Consider the following 19,890-nt stretch of genomic DNA (forward strand, 5'->3'; position numbering starts at 1 on the left):
ACATGGTGGCTCACAACCATCCCTTATGAGATCTGGTGTCCTCTTCTGGTGTGCAGATATACACGGAAGCAGAATGTTGTATACATAATAAATAAATAAAATCTTTTAAAAAAATGAAAACTAAAATCTTAGCTTGAGGTGAAACCCACAGAAACAACTGACCTGAACATTGGGGAACTCTTGCTCTCCAGACTGATAGCTGGGATACCAGCAGGGGACTGATCCAGACCCCAGGAACATGGATTTCATTTAGGAAACCTCGGAAATCTACAGGACCTCCTGTAGTAGTTCAGTACATATCCCTAGCATAGGTGTGGACTTTGGGAGCCCATTCCACATTGAGGAATACTCCCTGAGCCAAGACTACACAGGGGTGGGCCTAGGCCCTATCCCAAAGGGTACGAAAGACTCTGATGACACTCTATGGAAGGCCTCACCATCCAGGGGGAGCAGAAAGGATATGTGATAGGTAGTATTTAGTTGGGGGGGTAGTGGTAGGGAAGGACGGGAGGGAGAAGGGAACTGGGATTGTCATGTAAAACAATCTTGTTTCTAATTCAAATAAAATCTGAAAGAAAAAAAAGTCTTAGCATGGAACCAAACCTAGTCAGACGTTTTTTAAAAATACAATTCATTAGGTTTCAAAAGGGAAAATGGCATTTAAAAATCGAATTTTAGTTACTATTTTAGTTACCAAGTTTTCCCACCTAGAGGTACAGTTATCACTGGGCAAGCATAATAAAGATCTGTGCTGCTTTCTTAAAGGGAATTAGCCTAGTGATCTTTCAGCCTCCGGGCGTGATTGGCCCTCGGGAGCTTCCTGTGTTTTGATTTAAAGTTGGGGGCGGGACTGTTTGCAAAGCCTGCTAGTGAATGGGCTTGCTCAGCTGTCATTCAGGCTCGACTCGAATGGTGGTTTGAGGCGCTGGGAAGTTACCTAGGCACGGAGGCACTTGCAAAGATGTGGCTGTCAAGAGAGGGAAAGGCACATGAATTTGAAGCCGATCTTAGCTTTCCGCCCACTGTTTTTGTTCTCCGTGGTTCAGTTGTAACAGGACAGATTCGGAGTTAAGGTATGGTCATCCTTTTGTGTATAGAGAAAGGCCTTGGAAGGAGGAGGAGTCAGGTCTGCAAGTTCCTGTTTTTACAGTAACTCTTTTGTGAGCTCCACCGCCGTGGAAAACCGCAGGGTCTGTCTGCTGTTGCTCCATGTGTTTAGTGCTCAGCATCGACATCCTGAACCACATGTTTGCCCTGCCTGCAGAAGTTGCAGTATACTCTTAACGGGGAAATTTTAAGAGTTATTAGTTAAGATATGAATACAATGGAGGTTTTGTTCATTCTTCAGCCACCAGTCTTGGGTATACAATTATGATGTAAACTCTTTATCTACAGTAACTAAGTGTCAAAAGATTTAAGGTGAGTAGTTACAGAGTGTGTGTGTTGGGGGGGGGGGGAGGCAAGGTTTGAACATCCCATCAAATTTACCCATAGTAGAGTAAAAACTGACCTTGACAATGGCGTTGCCACTCATTTATTCTCCATTTGAAATGAGAACTCCCAAACGGAGGGTGTTCTTGTCTAATCCAACAGGGTTTAGGCATGAAGACCTCACTTAATGTTTGTTGTCCAGGCTCTTAACTGTTCTGATGAGGTCTCCCTCAGGTATTGTTCTATTCTGAGCCTGTTGGGTAAGGATGGAATGAGTGGGAAGGCAAAGTTTCAAGAATTACTGTGTCTGTGAACTGTTGCATAAGGAGAGAGACCCAGTCAGGAGGTTTGATCGAGACTCAGGCTTACCTGTGAAATGAAAGGTCAGACTAGATCGTTGATTCTCTGTTTCCCCCAGGACACCCCGAGGGGGATGATCCATTCCTTTCAGGTTGCCGTGGCTGGGAGTGTCAGGAAGTAACAAGAGGGTGTGTGGGCCTATGAGGGCCGTTTTCACCCATAGGGTGGATAGTGAGTGTGAGGGGAATGCCTCCCCCAGGCCCTGCACTGAATACTTGCAGGGATAAATGCAAGTATTCAGTACTCACCAATCCCAGCTTATTTAAAAACAAAATAAAAGTGAATTCTGAGTATTTGTTTATCACAAGTCCCCATTTTCCCCAAGGAACCTTTTAAAGTACATTCAAGTGTATTTTTTTCACATTAAAAAGGCCTTAGTTATCTGTTATAAAACTCCTAACCCAAAATGTTTGTAAATATAAAAATCCATAAATAAAATCTCTTAGCGTCCTTGTACACAGATAGAATGTTTATATTTTGGAATGTACTTTTGGATGTTCCCTGTAAATATCTTTCAGTGTAACTAGTATTCTGGAAACCTTTTTTAAAAGACACATTTTAATGCTATGCATATAACACTGAGATTTTCTATATGACCTACCAGTTGTGCTCTTGAAAAAATGGCTTACACTCCCTGTTTTCTCATCTTATTTCAAGTCATCTTGGGGTTTTTAACAAGAACCACTTACATGAAAATACTACAGGGCCTAACTGAGAGTAGATGCAATTGTCACATTGTATTTTCTATTCTTCCTTTTAAAATGTTGCTAAAGATTATTATTTTTAAGAGTTTTAAAAACTTGGGTTGTATTGATTTTTTTTTTCCTTAAATTCAGTCCCATATGAAAGCCCAGAAAAGGGGTAAAGAACAGCAGCTTGACATTATGAACAAGCAGTACACACAACTCGAGAGCCGCCTGAATGAGATACTTTCTAGAATTGCCAAAGAGACTGAAGAGATCAAAGATCTTGAACAACAGCTTACTGACGGTGAGAATTGAAATGTGATTTAAGTGAATAGTTTCAGTGTTAGCAGAAGTTACCCAGACAGAAGCCTAGGACTTGGTGGATACAGTCCAGGTACTAGTACTAACTAGTATTTGATAGATAGGGAAATTTTGCAGAACTTATCCAGAATGTTTAGTATAATTTAAAGTATTTTATATTATTATGGTTTGTTACATTGATGACCAGTAGGGCAGTAAGTCAGTAAATCAAGAGAAGCTTGGATATTGACTACCTTGTATGGCATACCCATTGGCATTAGGAAACTCATCTAGTTATAGAGGAGTGTGTAGAAGGAAGTCAGGGTCCACATTTGCAAGGCACTTTTCAATGGGAGTATTCTCAGAATAGTAGTGTGGTAATGAGAGCCTGAGCTCAAGGTAAAGCAAGATTCCAATCCCTGGATGCCGTTCCGTGTGTCACCTTAAACCTATTTATGTCTTGATAAGTAGTTGTTGAGAGAAGTTTTTCATATCTTGCAAAGTAGCATGTATCAGCATACACTTTTAAAATGCTTATTAAAAAATGTGTGTGTGTGTGGGGGGGGGGTGTTTCCCTGCCTGTGTGTCCATGTACCATGTACATGCAATGTCCATAGAATGTAGAAAAGAGCGTCAGATCCCCCAGGACTGGAGTTACAGCCAGTTGTGAGCTGCCATGGTAAGCAGCCAGTTGCTCCTAACTGATGGACCATTTCTCTAGCCCCCATGATGCCTTTCTTTTTTAACCCTTCAGGGTATGTATATATATATTTATGCTGTCAGTTTTAGATTGGTGTTAGTCTTAAATATTGAGTGGTCTTGTTTTGTGTATCCAGCAAGGACTCATAGTTTTATTATACCTCTTTATTATTTTGGCAGAAATTAAATTTTTACATCATTAGGAATTCTGTATTTGTCATAAATAAGCTTATCTTATTGTTTACCTGTATAATATCCCTGTATTATAGGAAATAAATTACCCTATCTTAAAAATAAAAGTAAATAAGAACCTTAGAATTTCCCTCTGAGCTAATAACCAATCACTAAGGAGATAAAGTACTGCTGAAATGCATATCACCCCTCTGTTTTCATCTTGCATAGGCCAGATAGCAGCAAATGAAGCTCTGAAGAAGGATTTAGAAGGTGTCATCAGTGGGTTGCAAGAGTACCTGGGGACCATCAAAGGCCAGGCAACTCAGGCCCAGAATGAGTGCAGGAAGCTTCAGGATGAGAAAGAGACATTGCTGCAGAGACTGACAGACGTCAAGCAGGAAAGGGATGAACTGGAAATAGTTGCCATAGATGCAGAAAATATGAGGAAGGTAGGATTTCTTTTTCTTTGTTTGAGCTGTCCAAATGTTGTTAGAAGCAGTGCCAATGTAAGTCACAAAAGGATTAGTGCTATTTGGTGTGTGTTTTAAAGTTGAGGACAATGACAACTACTGTTTCTTATTCTGCATACTTGGAAACATTATTTCTCCTTTATCCAGAAAGATTATTTCAGTTTTGTCCTGACCCTCAAAGGTTGTCAAATAACTAAAGATTATGAAATTGTATATACTCAAAGTGCTGTATGAAATATTTATGTTCAGCTTATGCAATAATATTATAGGAATAGCGTGATTCATTTTACTGTTACTACTTGGTAACTGACATCCTTTTACAGCTAATAGACATAAGGTTCTAAGTTACACCTTTCATCTGTTGCCCATCCTCATCACTTGGAGGAGTTCCCTAAGCTGTTTTAGTTATCCTGGGACAGCCAGGAGTACACAGAGAAACCCTGACCCCAAAAAACCAAAAAATTTAAATTTGAAAAACACATTATGTAACTCAGGATGGCCTTGAACTTGTGACTCTCCTGCTTCTACTACCTGAGTGCTGCGATTGTAGGTGTGTGTTACGACACCAGCAGGAAATGTAATAGTTTGTCAATCTGCTGAATTTTAAAGGTGTCTTACTCCAAACTTTGTATTGTGAAAATTTTCACATTTGCAGGAATACTGAAGGAGTGGTTAAATATCTCTGAACATCCTTAGATTAGCAAATACTTTGATTTTGATTTTATAAATATATACCTTTGATCCTGTTCATACAATTCCAAACATGGTCCTGTTATCACTGTTGTTAGTTTCCAACATCACTGCAATGAAGGCCATTCTTAAACCTAGGAAAATTGAGAATGCTTCTCTGAGGGGTCACCTAACAGTTAAAGTCTTTCATTTGTGTGTGTGTGTGTGTGTGTGTGTGTGTGTGTGTGTGTGTGTGTCTGTGTGTGTGTGTTCTAGGCAGGTGAAACTTTGGCTTGCTCTTTATCCTGTACTTCTACCTGATGGGTTTCTTGGGCTGTTTGACTTTGTTCCTCTATGCTCCATATAAAATAGTATCTTATTTTAACTTCATTTCCTGGAATACTGGAGAGGTTACACACCTTTCATTTGTTCTTTGCAGTTCAGAATTCCTTGGCTCAATGGATTCCTATTCATATTTCTTTGACAATTTTTTGTATTGGATCATCTTTCTTTTGTTAATGACTTGCAAAAATTCTCTAGTGGAATACATACAGTAATTGCATTTCATACAAGCAGTGCCAACTAGTTTTTGGAAAACTAAATAGTAGTTAATCCAGGCTCTTCCTGTTTATTCATAGCAGTTTGAGCTAATTCTTCCCAAGTAAATAGGCAGAAGTTGTATACTAACACAAGAAGGTGTGTCAATACAGTTTAGTTTTGAATGTGTTTTCCTTTCCTTCTTATTGTTTGTTTGTTTTGTTTTTTGAGACAGGATTTCTCTGTGTAACAGTCCAGGCTGGCTTTGAACTCACAGAGATCCTCTTGTCTCCTGAGTGCTGGGATTAATGGCATGTACCACCACCATCCTGCATGTTTTCCTTTCTTAAGTGGCTAACACTTGGGTTGTTGGTAGCACTCAGTTCAGTCGCTGCCATCTTCAGAATGCCAGCCCTTTGGTCTTCTTCTGCTAAGTGAGCACACCATGTTTTACTTAGAAACGTGTGGGCTTTGCAGTCAAAGATCAGGGCTCATAATGTGCCTCCTTTTTCTAGCTCCACAGTGCTATGGTCATTGAGATGGTTTTCCAGTTGCTTACCTATAAACTGTGAGTTGCCTTCTAAGGCTGTTGGGAAGATAGATGAAACAGAGATGTAAAAACACAAGGTCCAGAAAAGAACAGGCCTTACATTTACTCTCTTTGTAAATTTTTCCCACTCCTGTCTAATTCATATGCTTGCAGAATGTCACACAAATAGTTACTTTGGAAACAACATGTTGGTAACTTGGTGAATTTTCAGGTTACATTTAGTAGAGGAGTCTGTATTTCAACTTGGATATGCCAGCATGACACTATCCTGTTGTTGATAAATCCTTCTTTGCCAGGCAGTAGTGACTGGCCAGCATTTGGTGTGAAGGCTAGTGATAATGCTTTGCAGATGCTCTTTCAACACTCGGGATGCTGCATTTAAACATGTGAATCTTTGCAGGAGCTTGCAGAGCTAGAAAGTGCCCTCCAAGAGCAGCGTGAGATGAATGCATCCCTGCAGCAAGCCCAGGGAGAGCTCAGTGCCTATGAAGCTGAGCTAGAGACTAGGCTAAAACTGAAGGATGCTGAAGCCAGCCAGCTCAAGGGGGAGTTGGAAAAACTCACAAGGCTCACTCAGGTAAGTGGAGCATATGCCAAGTATAGACTAAGCAGCCTGTGCTTTCTGTCTTGCCTTTGAGATGGTATCACACTGTGTAGTGTTGCCCAGGCTGACCTGGGATTCATGGAAATCACTCTGCCTCAGCTTTGTAGTGCTAGGGTTATAGGCATGAGCCACCATACCTGGTGTAGCCTTAATATTAAATATTTTCTTATATAAAGGATATGAATTGATGGAACATGTCAAAGAGCATATTTTGGTTGTCTCACATTCTGAATTCAAACATTACACTTGTGTAAAACATGGGCAAATCATTTCAGGACTCCAAACCCCAGCTCCCCCCCCCCCAACCTCTTCCTCTGTTAGTAGATGGTGACATAAAGAAGATAATGGGCATTAAAGCCCTTCGGAGTTAGTATTTGATAAATTCTAATTTTCCTCTCTCAGAATAGCTCTAAGAGCTTCTTTTTAAGTTAATGTTAGATTTTAGTTTGCTGTTTACTTTTATGATTGGTTGAAAGATCCACTAGTTTGTTATACTTACAAATTAGAGAAAACAATGTCTATCTGATAAGTATTGGCCTCTGAGGACCTGTCTTGAGGAGTTGATAGTCTAGCAAGTGAAACAGGTGAGAGAAAGGGATGATCACCCTTTAGAAATGATGTTTCATCTGTGGCTTAGAGGGTGTGTAGGCTGTGGGCACTGTGAGGGTCAGGTGTGAAAGGAATGGAGAAGGGAGGGACCAGTGACCTTGCTGAAGGGTTAGGGAGAGGGAGAGGCAAGGTGCTTCAAGCATTTCATACCTGAGGGCAAAAAAGAATGAGGGAAGAAGGTAAAACTTACAGGCAAAAGGTAGAGGGAGGCCAGCTGTAGCATAGTATTTATCAGAGTGGAAATACAGTTTGGGCTGGGCAGTAGTAGTAGAGGCAGGCAGACTTCTGAGTTCCAGGACAGCCAGGGCTACACAGGGAAACCCTGTCTTGAAAGGAAGGAAGGAAGGAAGGAAGGAAGGAAGGAAGGAAGGAAGGAAGGAAGGAAGGAAGGAAGAAAGGAAGGAAAAGAAAAAATACAGTTTGGGGAGCTGAAGATGGCTCTGAGGTTAAGAACATTAACAGAGGACTCAGGTTGGATTCTCAGCACCCATATGGTGGCTCACAACCATTTTTAACTCCAGTTCTAGGGAATTAGATAGCCCCTTCTGACCTCTGCAAGCACCAGGCACACATAGTGTACAAACATCTGTGCCAGCAAACACTTAGACACATAAAATAATAAAGCATAAAGGCACATGCTAGAGTACCCTGTGATTAGGAAAGGAACTAAAAATGGGACTTGTACTGTAGTGGTTAGTGTTCTGTTCTTACCAGAGATTAGCATCTTGCCAAGTGTCAGGATTGTATATTCAAGAGCATTAAGTTTTACAAAACCCTTTTATAGGATCAGAGTAACAGAAAACAGCAGGTTGGGGAAAATAAAAATACAAGTAGATATGTTTTTTTAAAAAAAAATAATAGTAAATAAAATGTCTAAATGCCATCTCTTTGGAGTAAACTTTTTTTTTTTCAAGTCTTCCCTAAGTAGTTTGAATGATGCTATCTTTTGCATGTCTATTTGTATTTTTTGTTAAGTCTTGACAAAAATGTTAGAAGAACCTTGATGTTCACTTGGTATTGAAAGCAGTAGTCTGCTCTTAACCACCAGGACTGGACTTCAGGTCACATAGAAAATATGGAGCATAGAGGTTCTAGTCTCTTGGGTTGTTTCACTATAGTTACATGAAACTCTTTGTGAAGCTTGTTAGATGCAGTTCCATAGGTATTCTAACCTGTAAATCTGAGATGGAGTCTGGTCATCTGCTGTTTTATCTATCCTTCCTTCCTTCCTTCCTTTTTTCTTCTTTCCTTTTTCCTACCCTCCCTCCCTTTTCCCTTTTTTCCTTCTTCCCTTTCTTCCTTTTTTCCTTCCTTCATTTGTTTCCTTCTTCCCTCCCTCCTTCTTTCTTCTTTCCCTCCCCCATTCCTCTCCCCTTCTCTTTTTCTCTGAGACAAAGTCTCATTCTCTAGCCCAAACCAACCTCTCACTCTTCCTGCCTCAGCCTCCCAAGCGTTGGGATTATAAGACAGGCTTCATCTGCATTTTCAAAAACGTTGTGTATGAGTGTTGCCTCCATGTCTGTCTGTGTACTGCATGCATTCCTAGTACTTTTGAAGGCCAGAAGGTGTCTAACCCCCTGGACCTGGGGTTACAGATAGTTGTGAGCCACCATATGGGTACTGGGAATTGAACCTAGGACCTCTGGAAGAGCAACCAGTGTTCTTAAACACTGAACCATCTCTCCAGCCAGAGGGGCATGTGGAAAAGTGATCTTGGATTTTTAAATTTCAGAGCATAAATGTAGAACTATAGCAGTGGTGTGTATGCATATGTAAATATACCTGTGCTGTTTGGGATCATAAACTATAACTATTTTGCATTTTGATAACATTGCTTCCTCCAACAACAGCTAGAGCAGTCAGTGCTTCAGACGGAACTGGAAAAGGAAAGAGAGTCCCTCAGGGATGCCCTGGGAAAAGCCCAGTCCTCAGAAGAGAAGCAGCAAGAGAATAGTGAGCTCCGCACACAGCTTAAGAAGCTGCAGGTAAAGATCTTTGGTTGTGGAACACCAAAGCTGGTGACATTTGACAGCCTGCTCTAACATGTACTAAGCAACTTGAATTATTAGGTGAAAATGAACTCTGGTGGAGTCACACCATAGCCTCTGCTTCTTTGTAATACTGCTTTTAATTCACTGGATGGTGTAAAGAAATGGAACCCATGTCCAGATTAAACAGGACTCTGTAAACTCTTCTCTGTGAAGCAGCTCCTTGAGTGCTTCCTAGGAACTATGAGCAGACTGAGCTAAGACTGCTAAATGGTGCATCCTTCCCTCTTGAAATGTCTCCCTTAGTGAGTGAGCTGCAGTGAGGCCTCCTAATTAGAAACATTGTCACAGTCTTCTCAGTAAAGATTCAATTAAAAATATAATCAGGTTTTCATCCTTGTGTGGGTGTGTGTGTGTGTGTGTGTGTGTGTGTGTGTGTGTGTGTTTGGAGTCTTTAGTGGATTATTTTATTTTTACTATGAAACTTTAAAATGATCACAGAAACAGAAGACAGTCTTCTTGGCAGCTTGGCTTGTCTGAGAAGGACTCTCAGCTTTATAGTTTACTCTGGCAGGGAGGGGTCTAATAAATCTGGTCAGTTTCAGGGACTTCCTGAAGCTGTTTTGAGTTAAGCTGTTTTGAGTTGTTTATGTCCCTGCTTAAGGAATTTCCCTGCAGGGCAGAATGTTTCAATCTAGTAGGAAACTGTTAACACACCACTTGCTAAGAACCAAAGTCATTGATGACTCTTTAAGGGGCTCGGTGGCTCTTGTATTTCTTCTTCCTAATTCTCTCTGTATCATATTTAACATAACCTGAACCCCTCTCCTGAGCTGATGTATTGTTTCAGATCCAACTTTTTAATTTTTTTATTTTATTTTATTTTTTTAGATTTATTTAATTATTGTGTCTTGCCTGCATGTATGCCTGCAGGCCAGAAGAGGGCACCAGATCTCATTATAGATGACTGTAAACCACCATGTGGTTGCTGGGAATTGAACTCAGGACCTCTGGAAGAGCTGCCAGTGCTCTTAACCTCTGAGCCATCTCTCCAGCCCCTTAGGTCCAACTCCTGTACAGCCTTTATATGTACTGTATCTAGTTTCAAATTATGAAGATAGGAAGAGCCTAAGTTTCTGGTTAATCAGTGGGTTGGCTGGCTTTGAGTCAGCTCACCTAGGGCCAGGAGTGGACTGTACAGATGTCCTTGATTTATGATGGGCTTATGTCCTGACAAACCCAGTACAAGTTGAAAATAACTTGTTTCAAGTACATTTACTATACCTAACCTGAAGATCATACTGTGGCTTAACTATCCTTAAGTGTGCTTTATAATATGTGCATTTTGTTTAGTAAGAAAAAATGACCTCAACATAAAGCTTATTTTATAATAAAATGTTGCTTATCTGTTGTGATTTATTGGAAACACGATGGCACAGAAACACAAGACAGAATGTAAAGATCATGGCATCTGGGTGCACTGTAGAGGTATTGTTACCCTGGTGACCTGGCTAATACAGAAACTGGGCCTCCTTGCCTCTACATGTTATCAGGAGAGAACAGTTAAAAAACTATAAAGTGGGGGAGGGCACGCTGGTCCAGAGAAGGCTGCCTTAGGGTATTGGGAGGGACAATCTACAGATCAGACTTCTAGATGCCATGGGCACTTAAAAATGTGTTTGCCATTTTAGGTCCTTTGTTGCAATTAGCAGTGCTGCACTAGACGTGAAGTGGAGTAATCCCGGGGGTATTACAGGCATTCAAGGGACTAGTATTCATCCATTTAGGATATAGCAACATTTTTCTTTATACTGTGAGGACATTTTAGCAATTTCTTTTATTTTAAAGAGGCCATCCATATGAATTTCATTCTGTGGTCAGTATATGCTCATACTTCTGTTAGTAACAAATATCTGCTGGCAGATAATACATCCTCTCCATTTCACCCCTACACACAGGATGACAACAGTCTCTTAAAGCAGCAGCTGAAAGATTTCCAGAAGCACCTCAACCAAGTGGTTGATGGTCTGATTCATCCAGAAGAAGTAGCAGCTCGTGTAGACGAGCTAAGAAGAAAGTTGAAACTAGGAGCTGGGGAAATGAGGTAAGCAGAAGCAGAACCCCCAAGTTAGAGTGTGCCTGAGACCAGCTGTGAGCTCTCCATCCTCAGTCTTTGTAGTACTGATGGATGCTTCCGAAAGACAATGATACAAGATTGTTTAATTCTGATAACAGCATATAGGTATTTAAGAGTCTCCCATGAAAGTTCACTGTGTGTGATCAGAAAGAAGAGTTTGCATTTTCTGTAGAGAATAAATACAAAATAGGATAATGTCAAATTTATAGACATGTATTTTTTTTTAAGATTTATTTATTTATTATGTGTAGAGTGTTCGGCCTGCATGTATGCCTGCAGGCCAGAAGAGGGCACCAGATCTCATTATAGATGACTGTAAACCACCATGTGGTTGCTGGGAATTGAACTCAGGACCTTTGGAAGAGCAGGCAGTGCTCTTAACCACTGAGCCATCTCTCCAGCCCCCTAGACATGTATTCTTAGCCTGTGTCTTCAGAGTGGTGGATACAATGATTTGCTCTTAGAAGGTACTGGGTAAAATGCTGCAATTGACACCAGTCCCTTCGCATAGTACTTTCTACTCTTATTTTGACATGTTTGCATCAAATTAAATGCCACATTCATACCTTCTTGTTTTTTCTCCTTAGAATCCATAGCCCTTCCGATGTCCTTGGGAAAAGTCTCGCTAATCTACAGAAACAATTCAGTGAAATCCTTGCACGATCCCAGTGGGAAAAAGAGGAAGCACAAGTCAGAGAGAGGAAACTCCATGAAGAAATGGTTCTCCAGCAAGAGACACTGGCAAATGGACAAGAGGAGTTCAGGCAGGCCTGTGAAAGAGCACTTGAAGCCAGAGTAAGAAAGGGTAGAGATAGCCAGAGGGCAGCCTTCAGCAATGAGCATACCTTGTTATTTTCACTTGAAACTAGTTTGTGACTAAAATCCAATCCTGAATACGGTTATTGATGTCAAAGTCAGGTCTGTTTGTAACAGTGGTTTTCTTGTTTTGGAAGGAGGTGAGAGATATTTTACAATGGACAGGTCAATATCACATTGCTAAAGTATAGTATGGTGCCAGAATCTTGGGTTTTTTTAAAAATCTACTGATGTTCACATTGAGGCAAGCATTCAAATCCCAGAGAACAAGATAAAAACATCTCTTGCTATTTAGTACAAAACCTTGTTACATTTATATTCCCTGGTAAGGAAATAATAGCTCTAAAACATACCTATTTTGTTTAAAACATACATATATATTTTTATATGTTTATATGTATATGTGTATATATAAGCATGTGTATTTATGTATGTATGTATACATACACACACACACACACACACATACACACACCTATAATCCCATCACTCAGGAAATGCAGGTAAGAGTGTCACAAGTTCAAAGCTAACTTGGTCTGTATACCAAAAGCCTATCTCAAAAAAAAAAAAAAAGAAAAAAAGAAAGAAGGAAAGAAAAGAAAAACTCTTAATTTTATTTTCTCACAGGTTAAGTTTGATAAAAGGCAACATAATGCAAGAATCCAGCAATTAGAAAATGAAATTCACTATTTGCAAGAAAACCTAAAAAGTATGGAAGAAATCCAAGGCCTTACAGACCTCCAGCTTCAGGAAGCAGATGAAGAGAAAGAAAGAATTATGGCCCAACTCCAGGAGTTAGAGAAAAAGGTGGGGAACCTAGAAAAATGAGGGACCTGTTTCCCAGGTCGTGCCCCTGGTAACAGAGTCAGTGGTAGGGTTCACATCTGCTCTCTGTTGCTGGCTGAGACTCTCCTGATACAAGGAAACACAAATCCTGGAAATGGGAGAACTAGCCTTAGGGTCATGTAGGTGACATGTAACAGATGATAGTAGGTTAGCTTGCCACCTTAGAAACACTTGTCCTTTAAAAAAAAAAAAAAGAAAAAGAAAAAGAAACACTTGTCCACCTGGTACAGCCATGGGAGTTACTTTTAAACTCTTCTCCCTTTCTAATACCTCTCTGATAGCCTTTTCTCCATCTACTTTCACCCATTCCAGCTTTGTCTCCTCAGTCACACTCAGAAACTTCACTCAGCACTTCTGGTGTCTTGCTCTAGTCACAGCCTCTTGTCTTCTAACCTCCTCAAGCTTCTGGTTCACTAGCCTCCAGCTTTTCAACCTCTGCTTTCCTTCTTGCCCAGCCTAAGGCCCACAGCTCATCACTAAGTCTTTTTTTCTCCCAGAAGGAGCTTCAAGTCCCCTGTCTCTTTCTCTTGTCCTGTTTCCCTGACAAAACTAAGATCACTGTTTTCGTGGTCCTGGGGGAGGTGAACTATCACAATCCAGAACAGTAGTATCACTACAGTCTCACTGTCACATCATGTGGGCATCATTCTTCACCATAAGCTCACCTCCCATCTGACTGTTTCATCCTCCTACACATCTGCCATCTCTTCTCCATCTCAGCCATTTACCCCCATGGGAACCCCACCACCACCCTCTAGCCATCCTCCTCTTTTGGACAGTTGCTGAGCTTCCTAGCCAATTTCCCAATTCTACACATGGCCCTACTCCACAGAACAACCAGCCTGCCCTCTGAAATGGGGAAATGGCTGTCTGTAGTCAGTCCCACCTCTTCTCTCAACCTCCACTGTTAAAGACGAAGCCTCTTAAGCTTAAGACCCTGTGTGATTTGTCCACTTCAGTACCCTCAAAAATGCTAAGGTCTTCATCATCTATCCATGCCTGATAAAGTTATTTTGAAAGCTTTGTCCATCTGTTACAGTGCCAAGAAATAAGGTTGGGTTTGAAAGGTTGCTAGTTTATATAATTCATTTATTTTTATGTGTATGGGTGTTTTGTCTCTGTGTATGTCTATGCACCACGAGTGTTCCTGGTTCCCACTGAGGCCAGAAAAGGGTGTTGGATTCCTAGGTACTTAAGCTACCATGTGGGTTCTGGCTTTCCAGCCTTGGTCCTATGGAACAATATCTAGTGCTCTTAACCTCTGAGCCATCTTTCCAATCCAAGATTCTTAACTAAGAAAAGAGTTATTTGCAAAGTTTTATGTGGATGGGGAGCTGCAGAGATGGCTCATCTGTTGGGGGCATTGCTGGCAATTATGAGGACCAGAGCCCAGCAATGCTCACAACAAACAGGCATCCTCCGTACACCTGCAGTCTGAGTTGGAACAAGAGGGTGGCTAGGATTTTCTGGCTGTAGCCTAGCTGAGAAAACACAAGCCCCAAGAAGGATTCTATCTCAAAGGACTCAGTGGGAAATGACATCTGAACACGTGTGTGTACACACACACACACACACACAAATGTTTTTATCTCTTTTGAAATGGCCTATTCAGTGAATATTTATGAAGCACCTAGTATGCATCAGATATTCTAGACATGGGCATATAGCAAGGAACAGATCCTGGCTGTCTTGGAGCTTATATCTTAATTATTGCCTGTAAACAATTAATTTATTTCGGTTATGATTCTTTTAGAAGAAGCATGAAGACGCCAAATCTCAGGAGCAGTTTCTTGGTTTAGATAAAGAATTGAAGAGTCTGAAGAAAGCTGTGGCTGCTTCTGATAAACTAGCTGCAGCTGAGCTCACCATCACCAAAGACCAGCTCAAGTCCCTGCATGGAACTGTTATGAGGATTAATCAGGAACGAGCGGAGGTTAGTCCATTCAGTGTGAACATCTTCTCCAAATCTATCTCAAAAATGCAGCGTACATTGTTGATCCTTGATACAGACTTTGGTCATCTTACAAACTACTGTGACACTGTCTGCCTTTCTTAAGAACCAGTGATTATATTCCATCATTGGGACTGCTCCAGACCCCAGATTCTACTGAATTCTGAAAGGAACCATTAAATTAATCATTTAATTGTCTAAGGACCATCAGTCTCCTTAGACAAATCACTGTCAATACATGCTTGGATTGAAGTTTTGAAGGCTTACCATATAATCCCAGAGCCTCAAGTTTTGTCTTTCCTTTTTTTTTTTTTTTTTTTTTTATGGTTGTGTATTTGTTTTTTGTTCGTTTTTTTTTTTTTTTTTTTTTTTTTTTTATATATAGGATCTTTCTATATAAAGATCATCATGATGTCAGTGCCTTTGTCTTGTTCTTGGCCCAATAGGAGCTGCAGAAAGCAGAGAAGTTAGGCAGAAAGGCCACGCAAGCAGCCAAAGACCTGGCCCGAGCTGAAGCGGAGATTGAGCTCTTGCAGCATCTTCTCAGGGAGAGAGAGGAGCAGGTCAGTCAGTGTTGGCACCTGAAGCTGCCCTCCTTGTGAGTGCCTAGGTGTCTAAAACTAAAATACTAGGGGTGATTGCTCAAAGCACTCTCTAAAACTATTGGAGTCTGACAGTCAGCATCAGAGTATGTGAGAAAATCCACGAATGCAGTGATAGCATAAGACAAGTTCTTATCTATCTAATAATGAGACCTTTTTTATCTGAGGGAAAAAAAGAAACACAGATGCCTTCTGATGGCAACTTTCTCTTTATCTTGAAAAATCCTCTCTGAAAAATCTCTTGCTCTTTTTCAGTTTCTTAATTAGCTCTATACCTCCCAATGCTCTATTCAGCAGCTTCTTCCTAATAAGTTGTGCATCCTTCTCTTTGCTCTCTTCTCTCTCTGCCCACTTTTTCTGCTTCCTTCCACTGCATCACGGCTGCTGTTTGTTGCCTCTGCCCTTCTTTCTCTCTGCCTTACTGCCTTCTCCCCTTGCTCCCCTCTCCTCCCTCTTTGCTCAACTCTGGACAAGTATAGGTTGTTTTACAGGGCCCTACCAAAACTCAAAATGTAAGTTGAGTCATGTAGTTTCTCTCAGACTAGGAATGTCACAATCATCTGTGCATGTGGCTCTAAGTTGGTGAGGGTTCCCAGACAGAAAATGACATTGGAAATCAAGATTTAACAATAACGGTTAGTTAGCTGAACCTTGAGCCTGAGCCTGGGACTAAGTGCAGACTAAAGTTGTTTCAGGCTCTGGCTTTGAATCAGCAAACAACACCTGGAGAAATGACCTTGTGTATTTGTCTCTAGGGGAAACTAACCTGCTTTGGATTTGCTCTGAAGTCTAAAGTTAGCTTGTCTATATAAAAGGCTGTCTTTGTGACTGAGAATACTTTGTCAGTCTAAGTAATATAAAACGTTCTAGTATTATCTCTGTTCATCAATATTAACTTAAATAGAAAGTCATCTTCTGGCCATCCACAGTTATGTGTGCCCAGCAAGTGTAAAACACACCATCAAAGGGCTGTGGAAAGACCCCTACAGCTGTTCTTATTAGGGAGGCAGAGCAGTGATACCTGAGAAAGTTACAGACAGAAAATAACCAGTCATTCACAGTCAATAGTCCTGCTGGCTTTGCCAAGTGGTGGTCCCCCAAAACATCTGGTGAGTCGGTTTTGCCAAGTAGGACTCTCCAATGTCTAGTGGGTTGACTTGTTAAATACTAGTTGTCACTGCTGTATAGGCCCACTGCCCTCTTGCGGCACTCAGCAGGCAGCACTTTAGCCTCGCCTATGCAGTGCCATGAAGATGAAAGGGGTAAAGTGACTTTCTTGTTGGTAACAGGTAAACAAAAGCTGTGGGACTCCTAAGTTACAAGAGTAAACGCTCCTGTCACTGTGTGTGTATGCTTTTTTAATAGTTTTGCATTAAGATGGAGAATGCAGATCTAGGTTCAAAAGGAGCAAACTCACAGCTTCTAGAGATCAAGATGCTGAACGAGGTCATGGCGAAGCAAAGGGCTGAGATCACAAGGCTTCGGGATGTTCTAAACCTCACTGGGACTGGTAAAGTACTGTTGGCTTTGATTTGGGTGGTTCTGAAATTAGAAAATTGAACTGCCATCTCCTGCCTTTAGAAAAAAAAGCCCTTAACTGAAGGAGTCAGTACCATGCCTGACCTAGAGAGTCGTGGCTTACTTGACAAGTTAAAGATCTTAAAAAGCATTTTACAGTGTAGTATTAGAGGATAGTAGGGGATTCAATTATAGAAAGACAAGGTATAGACTGTAATTTTAAAAAATAATGTTTACAAATCTGTTTGCTTTCTGTGAATTACATTATAATCGATGGGCAGAGAATGTTCTCTTAGTGTTCAGCAAAAAGTAATTACCTAAGGACAGGCTGAAAGTCAGCTTAGGGAACATGGTGGAGCCTGGTGGCTCTCAAGGAGTCTCTGTTCTGTGTTGGGAGAGAAAGGAAGTCCATGAATGCATGGGAGCTTCATAGAATGACTGTCCTTTACAGGTGATAAAGGAGGAGGCATTGAAAATGTTTTAGAGGAAATTGCTGAACTCCGGCATGAAGTTTCTGCTCAGAATGAGTATATCAGCAGCATGACAGACCCTTTCAGAAGACAAGGCTATTGGTGTTTTATACCACCACCGCCGCCATCATCTAAAGTAGGAATTGCATATTGCTAGAGTATAACCTGAATTTTCTTGAAAGTGACATTTTCTCCTTCCCTAAATTTGTTAGCAGGTGCTAAAAATACTTCTCTGCTGAGACATATGTTTAGCTTCTTCAGTGTTTATGTTATTTGAAATTTAAAAATAGAGCTATCCCACAGACAGTAGTACTTGCTTTTCATGGCCAGTTCCATGAATTAGATAAAGGATAAGGTGACATAAGCCCACCAAGCTGAATGAAAATGATTATGGAAATGTGCAGAGGTGTAGATGGAATAATGGGTACCTAGGCTTGATTTCCTTTAAAATATTTTTTTTGAGTTTTACCAAAGTCTAGGCCATGTGTTAGGCTGTATTGGGGTACTCTGATGATGGACATCCCTGCACTCATAAGAACTGTGTCATGCACTACGGTTAGTTACAGAGCAGTGACGTACTTGTGACAACAGACTTGCTAGTATGCTCTAGTTGCAGAAACGTTGGTTTCAAAGATTCTTCTCAGACAGAAGGAAAGCTAATTAGCCGAGGCTGTGAGGTGAGCAGTGAGCAAGTACCCAGACAGGGGTTAAGGGGGGGGGGAACAGCTTGTGTGAAGAGAAAGGGTGCTGTAGCCTTAGCAAGGAGCCTGTGGTGTTGCTAGGAATGCTGAAACAAGCTGGAAAGTGAGACTGGGACTGTGTTTGCTGCTTTCCTGCTGCTGTGATAAAAGAACATTCCAAGAACAATTTAAGCAAGAAAGAGTTTACTTGGGCTTGTGGTTCCAAAGGGTAAGAGTCTGTTGTGATGGGGAAGCATGGCAGCAGGAACAGAGAGGTGAAATGCGCATCTTGAACCATAAGCACAAAGTAGACAGAGAGAAGAGAGGTGGGGAGCTAGGAATGGCAAGAGGCTTTAAATTCTCCAGGCCTGCCCCCAGTAAGGAAGGCCACACCTCCCAAACAGCACCACCAGAGAGGGACCAAGTGTTCAAATACCTGAGCCTATGGAGACACTCTCATTCAAAGCACAGGGGCCACCCTTCTTTAAAAGGGCCATTGTATATGTTATGAGAAATGAGATTACTGTTAATAGAGTCAGAGTTCAGAAGGGTATTATTCTAGCTGAGCATGGGCGCTAGAGTTGTAACTAGCTGAGCTTTATGTGGGGCTGTTTGAAACCATTCAAGTGAAAGATAGAAGAGGCCAGAGCTAGATTATCAGAGCTGGAAAAAAAGAGATAATATTAAGGAAAGAGCTTGCTGAGCTTGGAAGTGAAGGGATCTATGTGGGACGTAATCCAAAGCAGAGGGGACACTTTGAGTCAGCTGTGGGATGGTTGTAGAAGCAGCAGCACAGACACTAGGGTCCCAGGGCTCTGACTGTAGTCTTAACCAGAACCTACTATTCCCAGAAATCTGAAGGAAACCAGCACCCTGTCTGCAACCAAGGCTGGAGGTCAAAAACTGGAAGGAAAAGGAAAAGGCTTTATGCCTGGACCAAGTGTGCTGGGAAACAGGAAGAATAGAAGCACTACACTCCAAGGACAGCAAGATACTAAACTCCAGATTCGTTCATAGTGTGTGGTTTCCTTTACCTTAACTACTAGGCCATTAAGGACAAGGCAGAGAAAGAGAAGCTACCAACAGTAGAAGAAAGAGAGGACACTCAAGGGTCTGATCACTTACAGAGAAATTTGTTTTTATTTCTCTCATGGAAAATTGTGCCATAAAATAAATTCAACAGCCAGATAGCATGCCTTTACCATTGGTAGTATTCCCAAAAATACAGCCAAATCAGCAAGGCAGGAGATGGATGCTATTATATAACTTCCTGAAGAGAGCCCTTCTCTTTTCACAGAGCAGTTTGGCATGACTATAGCCATACTCCTCCCTGCCCAGCCTTCCTGACACCGTCATGTTAAAGAAATGTTAATAAGCTGAGCCATATGTATGGACTCTAGTTTATAACTGTGTAATCATTTCTTATTTGTCTGTGAAAAATGAGAATCATAATAAGGAAATAACAAATCCTGTCTTAGTTTTTGTGTATCTCACCTTAGCTGTATCTAAAGGTCAGCCTTTAGATACATTGATAATAGGCAGTGTGCTCTCCTGTCACTGATTTTAGGTTTCCAGCCATAGTTCTCAAGTCACCAAGGACTCTGGTTTGGGTCTCAAGTATACAGCATCTACTCCTCTTAGAAAACCACAGCCTGGACAGCAAGAAGAGAAGGACAACAGTGAACCTCTACCTACTTCAGGATACTGGGTCTATTCACCCATCAGAAATGGGTTGCATAAATCATTTTCCAATAGAGGTAGGTCACATCACAAAAGGGAAGTTGCATTTCTCT

At 41.1% G+C, this 19,890-nt stretch overlaps 1 protein-coding gene across 12 annotated transcripts in view; it reads left to right on the forward strand.

Annotated features, from left to right (window-relative positions):
- The window catches only part of Cntrl (centriolin), an 80,324-nt gene that overhangs the window by 33,731 nt on the left and 26,703 nt on the right, over window positions 1-19,890 (forward strand). For 9 of the 12 annotated variants that reach the window (XM_027423685.2, XM_027423679.2, XM_027423680.2 and 6 more), the window contains 12 exons: window positions 2,628-2,781; window positions 3,879-4,099; window positions 6,277-6,453; window positions 8,940-9,074; window positions 11,036-11,181; window positions 11,802-12,009; window positions 12,658-12,837; window positions 14,630-14,809; window positions 15,274-15,390; window positions 16,795-16,939; window positions 17,399-17,553; window positions 19,665-19,854. In XM_027423685.2, the coding sequence (XP_027279486.1) occupies window positions 2,628-2,781; window positions 3,879-4,099; window positions 6,277-6,453; window positions 8,940-9,074; window positions 11,036-11,181; window positions 11,802-12,009; window positions 12,658-12,837; window positions 14,630-14,809; window positions 15,274-15,390; window positions 16,795-16,939; window positions 17,399-17,553; window positions 19,665-19,854 (2,008 nt within the window). Of the gene's footprint in view, window positions 1-875; window positions 1,074-1,120; window positions 1,420-2,627; window positions 2,782-3,878; window positions 4,100-6,276; window positions 6,454-8,939; window positions 9,075-11,035; window positions 11,182-11,801; window positions 12,010-12,657; window positions 12,838-14,629; window positions 14,810-15,273; window positions 15,391-16,794; window positions 16,940-17,398; window positions 17,554-19,664; window positions 19,855-19,890 lie in introns of those variants that run through there. The other 3 variants (XM_027423689.2, XM_027423690.2, XM_027423684.2) reach the window with 3 other exon arrangements.

This window comes from Cricetulus griseus, chromosome 6 (assembly GCF_003668045.3).
Source record: "Cricetulus griseus strain 17A/GY chromosome 6, alternate assembly CriGri-PICRH-1.0, whole genome shotgun sequence".
Classification (NCBI taxonomy): Eukaryota; Metazoa; Chordata; class Mammalia; order Rodentia; family Cricetidae; genus Cricetulus; species Cricetulus griseus.